Source organism: Ambystoma mexicanum, chromosome 7q (assembly GCF_040938575.1).
Source record: "Ambystoma mexicanum isolate Mex_15411 chromosome 7q, UKY_AmexF1_1, whole genome shotgun sequence".
Taxonomy (NCBI): domain Eukaryota; kingdom Metazoa; phylum Chordata; class Amphibia; order Caudata; family Ambystomatidae; genus Ambystoma; species Ambystoma mexicanum.
The window spans coordinates 297,434,998-297,452,037 of NC_090941.1; the positions used below are offsets into that span (position 1 = coordinate 297,434,998).

General features: G+C 49.0%; 1 protein-coding gene across 1 annotated transcript in view; it reads left to right on the forward strand.

Annotated features, from left to right (window-relative positions):
* The first annotated feature begins 751 nt into the window (after positions 1 to 751).
* EDNRB (endothelin receptor type B) overlaps positions 752 to 17,040 on the forward strand; it is a 213,607-nt gene continuing 197,318 nt past the window's right edge. The window contains exons 1-2 of the mRNA XM_069639147.1: positions 752 to 1,006; positions 1,759 to 2,307. Of these exons, the coding sequence (XP_069495248.1) occupies positions 1,828 to 2,307 (480 nt within the window). The 5' untranslated portion in view covers positions 752 to 1,006; positions 1,759 to 1,827. The remainder of the gene's footprint in view (positions 1,007 to 1,758; positions 2,308 to 17,040) is intronic.

Sequence of the window (17,040 nt, forward strand, 5' to 3'; positions counted from 1 at the left end):
AGGCCAGCCGGGCGCACGCGTGCGTGTGTCTGACTTTAAAATGTTCTGATTATATGCAAAACAGAACAATGGATGTTAATATCCTGAATCCCATCAACATAAAAAAATAAAACTACATGAAATATAAAAGTTAATAGTAATAATTTTGAAATATACAGAGGGTCGCCTTACTTGTATCGACAGCATCACATTTGAGTGACGTGCTGTGCTGGAAAGTACAACGCTTTGTTTGTGCACTTTGTCATGCTCTTACAACTGAGCTGTGTTTAAATGACGATGAATCGGCAGCACAAAGGCACGCTGCAGTACCTCTCTGTTACAATGTTGTGCGCGCATGAAAGGGGGTGGCGTGCAGGCCTTGACAGGACCCCTCGTCATTTAAAGTGCTTTTTAATGTATGTTATTTAAAGTGCTGCGTGATGCTTACAACATTTTCAGGGCGCTGAACCATTTGGCCTATGGAAACGTTTTGTCAAGGACATTTCACACCTTGGGCTAACTTTTTTTTGCGAGTTCAAACTTTCACTCTAAGTGAAACGGTGGTCTGTCCGGTTCGTTTTTGGAAAAGCTACACAGGCTTGTATTTGCACACGTGACACGCGGGGCAACGGCGCCGGAATCCCCATTGATGTGCCGCAATCAGGTGACGCTGCCCAGGCAGCTGGCAGAGACAAGGGGCCGCTGTCCTATAGGAGGCTGCAGGCGGAGGCTGCAGGCGGAGTCTGCCCGTGATTGATGGGCCCCCATTTGACTAATCTCTCGGCTTCAGGCCCGCGTACGCACTCTCCAGGAGCGAGCTCTGGATCGCCCACTGACTGCACGACATCCCCCCGTGTGTCACTAAGTGGGAGGGAGCCTGGAGTAGCGCGGCGCGTTCCCAGGCGCGCAGACGGACCTGCAGCCAGGACCATTCCCGCTCCCGGAGATCCGCAGAGAGGGAAGGAGGCGCGCACATTACGCCCCGCGCCCAGAGAACACGCGCGCTGGCATTTACTCCCGCAGAAGGGTGAGTCTTTGCAAAGTCTGGTGCACGCTTAGAGACATGGGACGTTATTAGAGAAGCGGTGATGTGACAGAGGCTACACGTAACTTCTAGGCAGCATCCTTAAACGTAAACTCACAACAACTGCATTGATGTGCACCCAAGGTCAATAGGTCATACATGTTGCTTATCCGTTTCGTGAGTTTGAGAACATTTTGCTTTATTGAAATAGTCCTTAGTAACGTGTCGAACTAGCAAACAGGAGCGTGTGTCCATTTGTTATATGTGTCAGTGCCCATTCTTGTACTTTGATCTTTACATGGCACGTAGTTTGTCCTTTTGCATTCACATAAACAGTTATTGATAATTTGAGGGGAAAAGGCGCTGTTTAATGGGAAATGTTTAGAATATAGGCTGACTGTGTGACTTTGGGAACAGGGCTCCGTCACTTAAGCTCGCCCTGGTGAAACCATAGTCTGCCAGGGATCGGCCTGGGATGGACCCGCTTGTATTTACTTTGGCAATCCACCTGTAGCTCAGATAATATTTCAGCGTGGCATTTGAGTTCCCTGCCACGCCACCGCAAGGTGCTGGGTCGTTGAGCTTCAGGGTGGCGCTACATTTGAAAGCCCCGGTGCGCTGCGCGGCAGCTGCCCGGGCAGTGGCAGGATGTTTGCAGTGAGATTTGCTTGGGTATATTAAGAGGTGGGTTTGGCAGTGTACCTGGATGGATCCGCTTTGCTGATGCCCTGTTGTGTCTGTCTGTTTTTTTCTAGGCTCGGGCTAGGAGCAGGCTGCGTGGACTCGCCCTTAATACCCACACGTAGCACACCCCTGACCCTCGGATGAGGACAGCGCTCAGCATGCAGCCCACCACCTGCAGGCAGACGCTCGTGCTCGCCCTCACGTGGGCTCTGCTGGTTTCCGGCCAAGAGTCCAACCTCAGGCCGGTCTCTCACGGCGGCCCCCAGCTTGTGGGCGCTGCGACCACACCTGCGACCCCGGCAGTGGCCCGAGGCGCCTTTTCCAACTCCTCGAACTCAGTGCTTCTGCAGAACGGCTCCCGGGGGCTGAGGCCCGGGGGCTCCAGGCCCGTGTCCCCGCCCATGTGCAGGGGGGTCCCCGAAATCAGGAGCTCCTTCAAGTACATCAGCACGGTCATCTCGTGCCTGGTCTTCGTGGTCGGCATCATCGGCAACTCCACCCTGCTGCGGATCATCTACAACAATAAGCGCATGCGCAACGGGCCCAACATCCTGATCGCCAGCCTGGCCCTGGGCGACCTCCTGCACATCCTCATCGACATGCCCGTCAACGCCTACAAGGTAGGGGCAGTCAGGCATTGCACCCAGCACAGCTCTCCACCTGCCCAGTCTCCTGGGAGGGCATGCCGTTGGCATGAGTGGTGGCGGGGCAGGTTTCCAGGCCACTGTAGCTTTTGATATGATGATATAATGATGAAAGGTTATTTTTAACACGCGTAATACCCAGAGGTTTCTAAGCACAGACCCAGGGATCGAACCTGTGGTGTTCTGTGTCATCTTGCTTCCAAGGCGAGCACGTTACCCCTGAGCTATCCTCCCAAGACTTTGCATTGAGGCCCATGCCACTGAAGTTTATGGGAGGCATGTGTCTAGCTTGGAGGGTGGAGATAAGTCCAAGGAGGGTGACCCCCTCAAATTAAGGCTAGGTTACATGACAGGGTTCCAGAATCTAGTGGCTGCGAAACCAGAACTCTTGATGTATAATCCTAATCCATTTAACCCCCTTTTTTTAAAGAAGGTTTTTGACAAAGCGCCGGTTTAGCGCCAAGGGGCAGTGAAGCGCTTTACAGTGAACAGTTATGGTGAGCGGTTGGGGGGTTTGGTATTTGCAGAAACCAGGATCCGGGGATGGTTGGCGGGTACCTTAATTTGGCATAGTTCTACAAGACCCATTTTTTTTTTAAAGTAAACTTTTAGTTCAATTGCAATAAACACATCTCCAGTTTCGGGCAAAGGGAGTTCGAGTGATTTGCCAATATCACGCAAACCTTTGGTCACGTGCAGTAGCCAGGATTACAAACCATGACCCCAATGTCCATGACATCAGTATATCCACTAAACATGTCGCTTCCCAAGGAATGTAAAGTCAGCAATGTCTCCCTAGGTCACAGCTTGCATATCTTCTGAAATATAGAGCGCTTAGAAACGCTCTAAAAGCGGCAAAGGGTCCAAGATCCCCCCCACCCTGGATTATAAACAGCCTGGTTTATGGAATGCATGTAACGGGTTAAACGCGCACTGCCATATTCTCATTGCTAATGAAAAAAAACGCCCTAAGGTGCAGAGCCTTCCAATTGTGTCCGCTTGTCTTTCCTTTCAGAAAAGTGAGTGTGCGTCATAGCATACCAATTAAGTTTTAGCACCCGATCCTAAACTCGTTTTTGAATGGAATGCACCCATTGAAGAACCCTTTGAGAATCCGGCGCTCAGGACCTGCTTTACAAAAATGTTTTAACATTGGAAAGTCCAATTGAAAATATGTGTGTAACTCCGGCCCTTCGTCTGTGAGTGCGCAGTCCCGGGTCGGGCGTGCCTTTGCTCTCCCTCAGTGCCGGGTGGCATGCGTTTATTTACTCTGGCTCTTAATATCCACGTCTCTATAGCCCCGCAGGCAACCCTCCACTGGGGTTGCCTGCTCCCCCCCCTCACAGAGACAATGCGCATTTTGAATTCTTTTCTTTTGAAATGCAGTAGGAGTGGACTGACATATAGGCAACTCTGGAGATATCCCAGTAGGCCTCTACACCCTGGGCCTTATTTGTGGGGTATTTCCAAATGTTCCCAGGTTTGGGCTCGCTAAAAATGTCATATGGGGCCAGTTTGAAAAATACTTAGAGGGCCTATTTTGGTTCCCAGTCCACCCCAGCCGGCATCAGGCTTCAAATAAAAAATAAAAAAAATAAAAAACAGATTTGTCATCACTCGGTCCTACTATGCACAAGAGTTCCCAGGAGGCTTGCTCAACTTTTAAATGTCACCAATGTAATCCCCATACCATTTAGTGGCCGGCGGTGGGGACCTTGTTTGAGCACTGCGCACAAGGGTGCTTAAGCCAGAGCCCTGAACAAACAGAGCCTGAGGTATGCCAGGCAGGAAGAGAAAGGGGGCAATCGGGCAGCTGGCTGTACGTGCATAAACAACTACCATAGAGTGGAGGGCAGTTAGAATTCCACGGCAGGAGCGGGCTAGGTACATATTTGCGTTTCTCTGTTCGCCAGTGTGTGTGTCACGGAGACCACCACAGAAAAGCCCCGGTGCCGAAATGCTGCGCTGCTGACCAGTTATGAAATGGGCGCCTGGGGTCTCCAGTCCTGCCACGTCTGTTATATATTAGAGTTCACTGGTATCTGTGCAGCCGGGCGAACAGTTAGGGCTGGACCCAGAAAACCACCAGAACACCACCCACGCCTGAAATGATCCAGTTAGCGTTTCCGAATGTCTAGCAATACGCACGTGTCCCCGTTTGAAATTCATCACATGTAAGTTGCTTGTATTTGGGCCGGGAGGATAGCTCAGGGGCAACGCTAGCAACGCAGGTTCAGTTCCGGGTCTCGCGCTTAGAAACTGGTCTCCGGCGTAAGCGCTTTTTTACAAGAGCAATTCTGATATGCATCGATTGAAGCCCTTAAGGAACGCCGCCCAGTGCGCCGAGTCCCACGTGCCTGCTCCCGGAGAGGGGAATCACCCCATCAGCAAATACAGCGGCATGAAAACCAGTTCCAAGGCGCATCTAGAAAAAAACAGGAACTTCATTCAGGAGCATTCCCGTGACTGGTAGGACTGCAACCATGTCTTTTAATATTTGGCAAACACTAGCGTTTTCCAATGGGGGGTTTCCATTATAAAACACTTCTGTGAATTAGGCCCTTAAACACACTCCTTATCTATATAGCTCCCACGACAATTTGATTGGCAAAGGCCCTCGAGGCGCACACATTATCATTGTTATGGCAGATGATAGTGCGAAATATGAAATTCTGAATACCAGACTACACAACAATGAGAAAATAACTAGAAATCTCAGACAGCGTGACATTTTACAGCTCTATAACTGAATTTCCCCCACAATTGCGTGCTGTTTCTAAAACTGGAAAACGTGAGATGAAAACGCACCAAAGCAGTAAAACCATGGCTCTGTACCTTAGACGGGCAATTATGTCCCCTTCCCAGCAGAGTAAAAATGTGCTACATGTATAAATGCGGCTAAGTGCTGGGAAAGAGCCCGCAGACCCAGCAATTTTCCCAGCAGGTCGCCGCGCAGCCCTGCTTTTGCAGCATTGTTGCAGTTTAACTGCTCCGGGTGACACATTTTGGATTTCCAGCGTATCGCTGAGGGGACTTTGAATTAGCCCTTTCTTGTCGCTCTAATGACTCGTGGCAGGAGATTTCATAGATACAGTTCAAGTGGCCTCCTCGTAGGAGTGGCGCCCCAAGGCCTTGCTCCCTTTGAAACGAGGGCTCTTGCTTGGCAGGGCTTCTAATCGGCAAAGAAAGAAGTCCCTCTTCACACAGAAGCCTGTGATAGCCTTCGGAATATCACCAGACACCACTTTCCTCTCAATTCCAGGACTACCGAGAAATTACGATTAAATGGCGATTACAAAACAGAAAAGGGAGCGCGGTGAGGTGGTGGTGGGGTGGTGGGGGTGTTCCACTGCACGTGTGGTAAAACGTACATTCCGCACACACCTCCATCAAAAGATTTAATCCCAGAGAAAAATCCCAAGAACAAACTGTAGATATGCACTGTATCAACAGGGAGCGCAGCGCGTTCAGGTTACCTAACGGACCACACAAATATGAAATGCGTCCATTATTATTTGTAGTATTAACTTTATTCGGCATTAGGGCCATCAAAGTACAACACATAACTCGTGTGCAATTATATTAAATCAAATTACCACCCAAACTTCCAGGCAGCCTACAAAAGTAGCAGCCTAGGGGCCTATCATGATGTCAGCGGCCCATGACCCCATTAGCATCTGACCAGCTGACCATACGGACAACTACCCCATTTCCACTAGTAGCCCCCCAAATCCCCAGTGGGACTACATTAGCTCCCGAGAGCAAAGGGTACTGGCACCCAGATCCAGTAGGGGGGGCATTGTTGAAATGGATGAAGGCTCCTTCAATCATCCTACATGGTGATAAAGGTTACCAGACATTTGGTCGAAAAAAATTGGTCGAAAACCAAATGGTCGAATTTTTATTTTTTTTATTTTCACCTTTTTTTTTTTTTTGGGGGGGTCCCCCCCAACCCCCTTTTTTTTCTAAAAACCTATTTTGTAAAAAACGAAAACCCGAAAAATAAATATATAATTAAAAAAAAAAAATTCGACCATTTGGTTTTCGACCAAATTACGTCGACCAAATGTCATTCGACCAGTTTTAGGTCTACCAAATGTGTGGACACCGGTGATAAACATTGTCTCTTAACAATTCCCAATGTACCCTGCCATGGCCACTCTTTGTTCCCTCAGTTCTATACAAATAGAATCAATAAGAAGCCCCCGCCCCACCTCAGTTGTAGTGAGTTCTCGTACAGCTTACAATATCGTCCCAGATTGGGGAACGGCATCCACATATCGTTCAGAACCATTGAGTTCACTTGTTGATCAACAAGTCCCTAGATTCAGGCTGATCGCGAGCACCTTTGAGGGCTCTGCACAAAAATACCCCCCCCCCCCGCCCACGAGACCCTCCAATGTTTTTGAGCTGCTTTGCTTGACCTCGTTGGAGTCTTATACCTCTGTAGCTAGTATCGCTGGCCGCAGAAATAGGTTCTGCATAACCTGCCCCTCCACACTTCTTGTCACCCCGTGGGTGAGCTTCTGGGCCCCCAGACAGCCTTCCCGCACACAGGCCTTTGTTGTGTTTGACCAGATTTATACTGCTGGTTTCAAATTTCGGCACAGGTACTAAGAACACCTTGTTTCAGGGGCCCCTTCTCGGGCTGAACAGGTCTGTTAACAATAATATCAGTCAAATTTGTATCAGTGGCCCGGGTGCTGTATGACTTCTCGACTGCTAGCAGGAGGACCCTTGTAGTGTCTTCGGGGCTCGATTTTTGCTACCCGTGGCACCACTTCCACTGCGATCTTCTCGGATAAGCATAATCCATTTCTTTATTGCTTTTAGATCCTGCTGAAGGTCCCTCATGACTTGAACCGGGGTGGGGTGACAGACATTCCGGAAGGAGCTGGTGTCCAGATAGGATTGGCACCCGGCTGATGTCCCTTTTTGACTCTCATGACCTCCTTATTGACTTTATGGTCTTTGGGCTCTCCTAATAACATTGTAAGGCGGTTGGTCCTGGGTGACGGAACCCTCTCCCCTGCAACCTTTTTGTCGAAGGGGGTCTGGGCACTATGTTCTGGGTTGAGATGTTATGACCACCATCAGACCTAGATATATAGCAAGGTTTAGGGCATCACCTCCATCAAAACTGGATATGGGAGGATTTAGGGCTGTGGCGGTGTAAGGGTCATCGATACAGTTCACTGGGATCCAATTTTCAATGAAGTTCTTCACAAATGTGGCTGTAGTGGTGGATATGGTTGGCTCGTAACCCCCTAGATTGTCTTTGCGCATTTTGGTCCCTCTCGGATGGGTACTTCCTCAAATGTAGCATTATAGGTGGCAAGACAGGTGGCAGGACATGCTACAAGGAGATCCAACCCACAACTCCCTGTGCTATGTACGATAGCTCTACTGTCATTTCTGGCACTGTTGTTGATGGATAAGTTGCCCTCTTCATAAGAATCAGTGGCTTTGCTCCCCATGACACCCAGAGTACTCCCAAGAAAATGGTTGATCTCCTTTATGACCTGGTAGGCATCGCCTGTGAGCTTGATGGGGCTATTGGCTGCACCTTGGTTCTACCAGGGTCAGCGCCTGATTCAGAGTGTGGCGCCAGCATTTTTTCGTTTTACAGTTAATATTTTCCTCTTAGGTTAGTTGAACACAGGGAAACTTCGTGGGAGTTGGAGGGAGCCAGGCATGAGCACCATTGCAGTTGTGGCTGGCATACTGGAGTGATGCATTTATGGATGAAGACTAGAATAGGGGTTCTGTTGACAGTTCAAACAGTCAAAATATGCCCCCCTTACCGCGGCTCCTCACATTGTCTGCTCGAGACCCTCTCTGCTCTTCTTTATTGGGCATTAATCTGCAGCGCGTTGCAAGGCTCGCAGCCTCCCTCCCCCCACGGGCACCTAGCACCCTCCGGGAGCACAACACTTGTGCCCTTTTCCCATGGGCTTCACCCAGGCGGGCCTGGGCTGGTGGAGAAGTCCATGCAGGGGCGTGGCCTCTAGCGCTTTGAGTATGGTGGCCCTGCTGGGCCAGAAAACACTTAAGTTGCGCAAGTGAGACGCAACACCCATTCCGTTTTCCTGCGGGCTTCACCCAGGCAGGCCCAGGCTTGTAGAGAGGCCAGTGTGGGGGGCATGGCCTCCGGCACCATGAGTATGGTGGCCCTCCTGGCCCAGAAAGCAGCCCGTGCCCTTTCCCGTGGGCTTGATTATTGACCACCTTTGGCAATGTTCTTCTTCTGTTGGTCGAGTCCATTTTAAAGTGACCCTGCAGGTCGTGTTATAAAAAGTTTTTGGACAAATATGTAGTACAAAGAAGTATGTTAAAAACAGCGAATACATGTTAACTATTTTTCCACTGTGTTATGTTATGTTATGTTATTTTGCATTTATATAGCGCCTTATATACCATTGGTATGGTCTGAAGGCCCCTGGTAGGTTGAACGGCCATGGGAACCGAAGTTCGGGTTAGTAGAGAGAGTCCAAAGGTGCGTGTGCTCACCAGGTATGTGTGCAGCTGGTGCGGAATTCGTGTAGTAGCTGCTTCTTAGCGGTAGGTGTGGTGGTTGAGAGATCAGGAGTATGTGTTCGCTCTGGCAGGATTTATCCAGACCGAGTGTGGCTGCGTTAGGCCTGAGGAGACCGCCTGGCTGGGGGGTGAGTAACCAGCAGTGTTTACTTAGAGTGATGGGGAGTGAGCGGGAGATGTTGATATGAGAACAGTTATACCGAATGGTGTCATAGTATCTCTGTGTTCTAGTTGAGTGGTGGTGTAAGGAAGAGAGTAAGCGTGGGGTGTGTTATGATGGGATATATGCTCTTTCAAATGATCCCTGCATTCCAAAGCTTTTTATGTACACATCCGTACAATATACTCATCCGCTCTACATACCCATCCGCTCTACGTATTTATCCGCTCCATACACTCATCCGTTCCACACACTCGTCCGCTCCACACACTCATCCGCTCCACACACTCATCCGCTCTACACACTCATCCGCCCTACATACTCTTCCAATCTACACATTCGTCCAATCTACACACTCATCCAATCTACATACTCATCCAATCTACACACTCATCAAATCTACACACTCATCTAATCTACACACTCATCCGGTCCACACACTCATTGGCTCAACATACTACTCGTCCGCTCGACATACTACTCGTCCGCTCGACATACTACTCATCCGCTCTACGTACTCATCCATTCCACACACTCATCCGTTCTACGTATTTATCCGCTCCACACACTCATCCGCTCCACACACTCCTCCGCTCCACATATTCATCCGCTCTACATACTCATCCGCTCTACGTACTCGTCCGCTCTACATACTCATCCGCTCTACATAGCCGTCCGCTCTACATACTCGTCTGCTCTACGTACTCATCTGCTCTACGTACTCATCCTCTCTACGTACTCATCCGCTCTAGGTACTCATCCGTTCTACGTACTCATCCGCTCTACACACTCATCTGCTCTACACATTCATCTGCTCTACATATTCATCCACTCTACGCACTCATCCGCTCTACACACTCATCCGCTCTACACACTGATCCGCTCTACACACTCATCGGCTCTACATACTCATCCGCTCTACATACTCATCCACTCCCCACTCTCAGCCGCTCCCAACACTCGGCCGCTCCCCACAGTCATCCGCTCTACACGCTCATCTGCTCTCCGCACTCATCCGCTCTCCACACTTATCCGCTCGCCACACTCATCCGCTCCCCACACTCATCCGTTCTCCACAGTCATCCGCTCTCCACACTCATCCGCTCCTTACAGTCATCGGCACTCCACAGTCATACGCTCTACACAGTCATCCGCTCTCCACACTCATCTGCTCTCCACACTCATCCGCTCTCCACACTCATCCGCTCTCCACAGTCATCCGCTCTTCGCATTCATCAGCTTTACACACTCATGAGCCTTACACACTTATCCGCTCTGCACACTCATCCGCTCTACACACTCATCCGCTCTCCACACTCATCCGCTCTCCACACTCATCCGCTCTTCGCATTCATCGGCTTTACACACTCATCAGCCTTACACACTCATCCGCTCTCCACACTCATCCGCTCCTTACAGTCATCGGCACTCCACAGTCATACGCTCTACACAGTCATCCGCTCTCCACACTCATCTGCTCTCCACACTCATCCGCTCTCCACACTCATCCGCTCTCCACAGTCATCCGCTCTTCGCATTCATCAGCTTTACACACTCATGAGCCTTACACACTTATCCGCTCTGCACACTCATCCGCTCTACACACTCATCCGCTCTCCACACTCATCCGCTCTCCACACTCATCCGCTCTTCGCATTCATCGGCTTTACACACTCATCAGCCTTACACACTCATCCGCTCTGCACACTCATCCGCTCAGCACACTCATTCTCTCTAAACGCTGATTCGCTCTTACATGCTCATCCAGTCAAACGTTCATCCGGTCTATACGTTAGTCCATTCCGTATAGTCATCAGTTCTACGCACTCCTGCGTTCTATTTGCTTCTCTGTATTTACGTACTCACCAACTCTACACGCTCGTCCGCTCTACACACCCAACCACTCTACACACTCATATGCTTTAGTATGTTCATCTATTCTATACACTCATCCGATCTACATACTCATTTGATCTATCTAGTCATCTGTTCTTCCATTCATGCACTCTTCCACTCAGTGCATTCATCTGTTCTACACGCTTTATCCATTCTAACTATTTCATCCACGCCATTCACTTTGTTCCTTCCTCATTCATTATATCCATTTTGGCAGTTTAGATCTCCTTACTTTCCCAATGATTTATTCATATTATCCACTTCACTGTTTTGATCTACTTTACTCGTTTAGTTCTGTTTGTCTTTCTAGTTTACATTCAAGTTTATTAGCTGTCAGTTTCTCGCATCAGATAGTTTGTTGGGTCGGTGTCATTGTGATGCTCTTAGTTTGGAAAACCGGTTGGTTTTAGGGGAAGAGCCAGGTTTTCAGTAGTTTGTGGAAAGACGCTAAAACCTCAGTTAGGCGGATGTGGGGTGGGAGCGAGTTCCACAGGGTTGGGGCCAGGGCTGAGAATGATGATCTGCCTAACTTGACTGAGTTTGTCTTAGGAATTACTAGGAGGCCGGCTGAGCTTGATTTTAGGGTGCGAGTGGGATGATAAGGTTTTAGTTTGTCTTGAAGATATTGAGGTCTAGTTTTATGCAGTGCTTGATGGGAGAGGCATAAGGTTTTGAAAGCCACCCTACGGCTACAGGAAGCCAATGCAGCGTCTTAAGGGCTGGGGAGACGTGGTCTCTTGGACCGAGCGCAAGTAGCATTTTGGCCACTGTGTTTTGTGCCCTTTGGAGTTTTATTCAGTTGGTAGGCGTGGATTCCAAGGTATAGGGGGTTTGCGTAGTCCAGTCTAGATATAACGATTGATTGGACCGCGGAGAGTCTGTTGTGAAATGAGAGATATGGAAAGATGCGCCTAAGGGTTTTAAGTTGGTAGTGGCAGGGCTTTGAGACATTGTTGACTTGGCGCGAGAGTGTTAGGTCAGAGTCAAGGGTGCATCCAAGATTGTTCACTGAGTTGGAGGGGGTCTGTGAGTTGCCCATGGCGGGTGGCCAGGGTAGTGGGTCCGGAAGAAGTTCAGAGTTGCCACAAACCATGATTTCCGTTTTGGAGGGGTTTAACAAGAGGTGGCTCTCGGTCATCCAGAGTTCTATGTCAAGGAGGTAGGATGCCAGGTCCGGTCGGGAGTTGGGTTTGGAGTTCAGGAGTTTTAGGATTAGTTGAGTTTCGTCGGCGTATTTGTAACACAGGATGTTGTGTGAACTAATTATTGGTGGGAGGGTGATCAAGTAGAGTTTGAACAGGAGGGCGGATAGGCATGCTCCTTGTGGGAGGTATAGGTGGAGAGTATCGTTATTTGGTGCCTATCTTTGAGGAATGAAGCTATCAATTTAAGAGCGGTTCCACAAATTCCTAGGGAGTGGAGGCGGTCTAGGAGGATTGAGTGATTGATTGTGTCAAAGGCGGCGGATAGGTCAAGAAGGATTAGTGCGGCGCATCCCGCGGAGTCTGCTCTCATCTTAAGGTCATCCCAGATTGAAGTTAGGGTGGTTCCAGTTCTGTGACGGGCTCTGAAACCTGATTTTGCAGAGTCTAGGGGATTGTTGGCTTCGACAAAGGCATTTAGTTGGGAGTAGGCAGTTCGGTCAATGAGTTTGGCAAGGAACATGGTGTTTGAGATGGGACGGTAGATTTTGGGCTCGAGAGGGTTGAGGGAAGGTTTTTTAATTAGAGGTTTGACATGAACCGTTTTGAATGCGTCAGGAAAGATACTGGAGGAAAGGGAGGCATTTATGAATGATCTTGCGTGTTCTCATGCGCAGGTTGAAGTGAAAATTTCTTTCAAGGTTGTGGCCGGGCAAGGGTCTAGCGGAGAGCCAGACAGTTTGCGGGCAGATAGAAGTTTGAGAAATTGCTCTGGTGATATTGGACTAAAGAATTCGAACGTTGGTTGCGTAGTGGTTGCAGCTGGTCGGCAGGTCGGAATGGGGGAATATTGCCTGGTGGATGTAGGAGAGCTACTTTTGTGGCTAGAGTATTTGTTCTTTCGAGAGCTGTGGTGTAAAATTGGAGGGAGAGCGAGTCGCATAGTGATTGTGAGGGCGTTCGGACGGTCGTGGTGCAAGCCGGTTTGGTGAATTCTGAGATGATTTTGTTGAGTTCTTTCCTCGGGTTTTTGCAGTTTAGGATTCGGGAGTTGTAGTGGGCTTTTTTTGCTTTCCAGATTTTGGCCTTGTACTGATAAAGGTGTCGGGCCAAGGTGGCCCTGCTCTCCTGGGTTTTGTCTTTCTGCCATTTGCGTTCTAGGTAGTTATATAGCTTTTTAGTAGTCTTCACCTCGGGAGAGAACCACTTTGGGAAGAGGCCATGCCACTTTGAGGCTGTGGAAGGGGGTGTGAGCCGCATAAGAGATGCTTTGAGCCATGAGTCAAAGGTGTCAGGGGTTAGTTGTTTATTGAGTTGGCAGGAGGGTGGTGGAGATTGGCGGAGCGCGTCGGCTAGGTCCGGGACGATAGTTAGTTTTTTCAAGCATTTGCGTAGATTCGGAGGTTCGGATTCGAGTAGGGGAGGGGGGTCGGGTGAGCAAATGGCGAACGAGAGAATGAAGTGATCGAACCAGATGATGGTGGTGGGGGGGTTTTAATGAATCCGGGTGTTGGAGCTGAAGATGGCATCAAGAGTGTGTCCTTTATAGTGAATCGGGCCATTTATGTGGGGTTGGAGTTTAATTGCGTCTAAACCGTCAACCAGAGAGTGTGTCATAGGGTTGGAGGGAATGTTGAGCCATATGTTGAAGTCTCCAAGAAGTGTGAGGTTGTGGTGGTTTAGTTGTAGGGTGGCAATAGTGTCGCAGAGGTTGTTTGTGAATTGTCTATCGTAGCCAAGGGGCCTGTAGATTATTAGGAAGCTGTGTGAGATCGACGGGGAGAGGGATAGTTTAATGAGGAGAGATTCGCAGGAAGGAATGGATGGTTGGTTGTCGATGATTAAGGCATGGAAGAGGGACTTGAAGACGAATGCTACTCCCCCTTCTCTGGAGGGACGGTTCAGTGGGATGAGGGAGTAGTCAGGGGGGAAGGCATCATTAGCGATTGGGGCGAAGTCGTCAGAGAACCAAGTTTCGGTGATGAAGACTATGTCTGGTTTGTCAGAGGCGATGAGGTCGAAGATGCAATGTCTGTTTTTTGCAACGGATCGGGCATTAAATAGGATGCAGTTCACGTCAGAATGTGAGGATGGTCTCGGAGCTGGGGCGGAAGGGGGTGGTGGCGGAGAGTGTGGAAGCTGGAGAGGGAGGGCGGTGGGGTGGGTGACGATCGATGGGAATAGTGGGCGAGCAGAAGTATTGGCGGGCTTCGGCCGGGGTTGGTTGGCTGCGTGTGTTATGATGATCCGGTCTGTCCCGGGCGATTTGAAGGTGGGGTCTGGGCGGTTAGGAGTTTCAGTTTCAGTTGATGAGAAATCGAGGGAGAGGGGTTTCAGGAAGGGTGAAGCCACGGGTGAAGGAGGTGAGTGGGGGAATGAGGTGGTGGATCCAGACAAGGGAGGGGAAGAGTGCTGAGAGATTGAGGGGGACGAGGTACGTTTCCTCTTTAGTTTCTTTGTTGCGATTGGAGTGTGAGAGAGGGTAGGGGGGGTCAGAGGGGGAGAGGGATGTGGCTTTGGTTCTTGCTAGGGCTAGGTGTGCATTTTTTAGGGAGGGGAAAGGGTGCGGTCGGGGCGGAAGGTGGTGGGGGTTTGAGGGAAAGGCGGGGGTGGGTGATTGCAGGGCGGGGTGTGCCAGGTGTGATGGTGAGTGGAGCGGGCACAGTTAACGTTGGTTAGTCAGTGATGGGGTTCAGGGGAGGAGTGGTCTTAGGGTGGCTGGCTCACAATCATGCCCCTCTGGCTTGGTGTTTGGAGAGGGGGATAGCAGGGAGTGCGAGGGGGGGACAGGAGGGACAGCAGATCAGGGAGTGGTCCACGGTGGTCGTTTCCGACAAGCTCTGGTGGAATGGGAGCACTCATGTTTGGTACGATCTTTTAGGTGGATTTAGGAGGGCTTTCTAGTTGCAGTTCTAAATTCAGTGGGGGCACACTTTTAGGTACACTTCCAAGTTCAAATTGTACAGAGATGATACTAGACTATTAGGGACACTTCTAAGTTCACCTGTACACAGAGATGATATTAGGTCTACCTCTAGGTCCGATTTTGTATAGAGGGGATATTAGATTGTTAGGCTCAGTTCTAGATTATTAGGGACACTTCTAAGTTCAACTGTACACAGAGATGATATTAGGTCTACCTCTAGGTTCCATTTTGTATAGAGGGGATATTAGATTGTTAGGCTCAGTTCTAGATTATTAGGGACACTTCTAAGTTCAACTGTAAAAAGAGATGATATTAGGTCTACCTCTAGGTTTGATTTTGTATAGAGGGGATATTAGATTGTTAGGCTCAGTTCTAGATTCTATATTACAGAGATATACATTTTGAATTAATTAGGGTATTTAGGCACGCTTCTTAACCTCAATGGTGTTGTGTACACTTCTAAGTGGAACTGAGCGCAGAGAGACTGTTCTGGACACTAGTCAGTTCAATTAGGGCACGCTAATAGACGCACTTCACTCAATTCAACTTCATATAGGGAGAGTATTAGGCATGAATCTAAATCAACTTTGCACAGAGAATTATATAGGGAGATTAGTCGGTTCGGCACGCCATTAGATTATTATGATATTGGGGACACTTTTAAATTCCACTTTCGCATAGAAGCTATTGGGTGCCCTTCTACGTTTACCTTCCCTCAGTAATTATTGGGCACACATCTAAGATCAACTTTCACAGAGAGTCTATTGGGCACATTTCTAGATACAAGTTTCTATGAGTGGCTATCGGGCACTCTTCTAGATCAAACTTTCACACAGAGGCTGTTGGCACGTTTCTAAATATGTTTCTAAATACAAATAATGAATGTACTTCTAAATTTAATTTTTCACAACGTGGCCATTGGGTACACTTCTAAATTTAGCTTTCCACAGAGAGGCCACTGGTCACACTGACAAATGCAACTTCCACTGCGAGGCTATTGGGCACACTTCCTAATATAACTCCCACAGAGTGGCTATAGGGCACACTTCTAGATGCAAGTTCACAGAGGGGCTATTGAGTGCACTTCCAGATACAACTCTACATGAGCTGCTATTGGGTACGTTTCTCAATTCAACTTTTCAACAGAGTGGCTATTGGGAACACTTCTAAATTTGCAGAGAGGATATTGGGCACACTTCTAAATGCGACTTCCCACAGAGAGACTATTGTGCATACTTCTAAATTCAACTTTTCACAGAGTGGCTATCGGGAGCACTTCTAAGTGTAACTTTTCACAGAGTGGCTATTGGGAACCCCTCTAGATGCTGCTTTCATCGTGAGGCTATTGGGCAACTTCTACATTTGCAGAGAGGATATTGGGCACACTTCTAAATGCGACTTCCCACAGAGAGGGTATTGGGAACACTTCTAAATGCAACTTTCACAGTGTGTGCAAAAACGATTAGTACCTCCCACAGGTCATGATTTCGGGGGGAATAGGTACTTACAATGGGTTCTTGGCAATGCTTAATTTGTAAAAAAAAGAAGTGGCAGAGCCCACAGTTTTTTCTAGTCCACTTGTGCCATGTCGAGGCAGGCAGCGTAGGATGAGTATGATCATACATGGGACCTGAGCCTACTGGACCAAGAGAACCAGGCTACTTCTCACATTGTGATGCCCAATGACGCTGAAATAGGTCTGGGGATGCTTGTGTTCCCATGCAGAGGGCACGTAGACTAGCTGTTCGGGCTGGACTACTCCCATTGGTGGCAGTACCAGACTGATTTGCATATGGCTGGTTCCCTCTTGCAGTGGCGCAGACAGGCTAAAAAAACAGTGGTGTGGAGGTTGCCCAGACCATTGCCAGTGTTCACGATTTATTAAAAACCTGCTATCACTTTTTTGGTTATAGTTTATTTCCCTATGTGAGAGAGGGTACACCCAGACATGGGTCCCCCTTGCTGCTGCACCACAGGGAACCAAGCTGCACCTCACTGAGGAGGACCAAAAGGCTGAAACATGTCTGTGGTTGCTTGTGTTTCTGTGC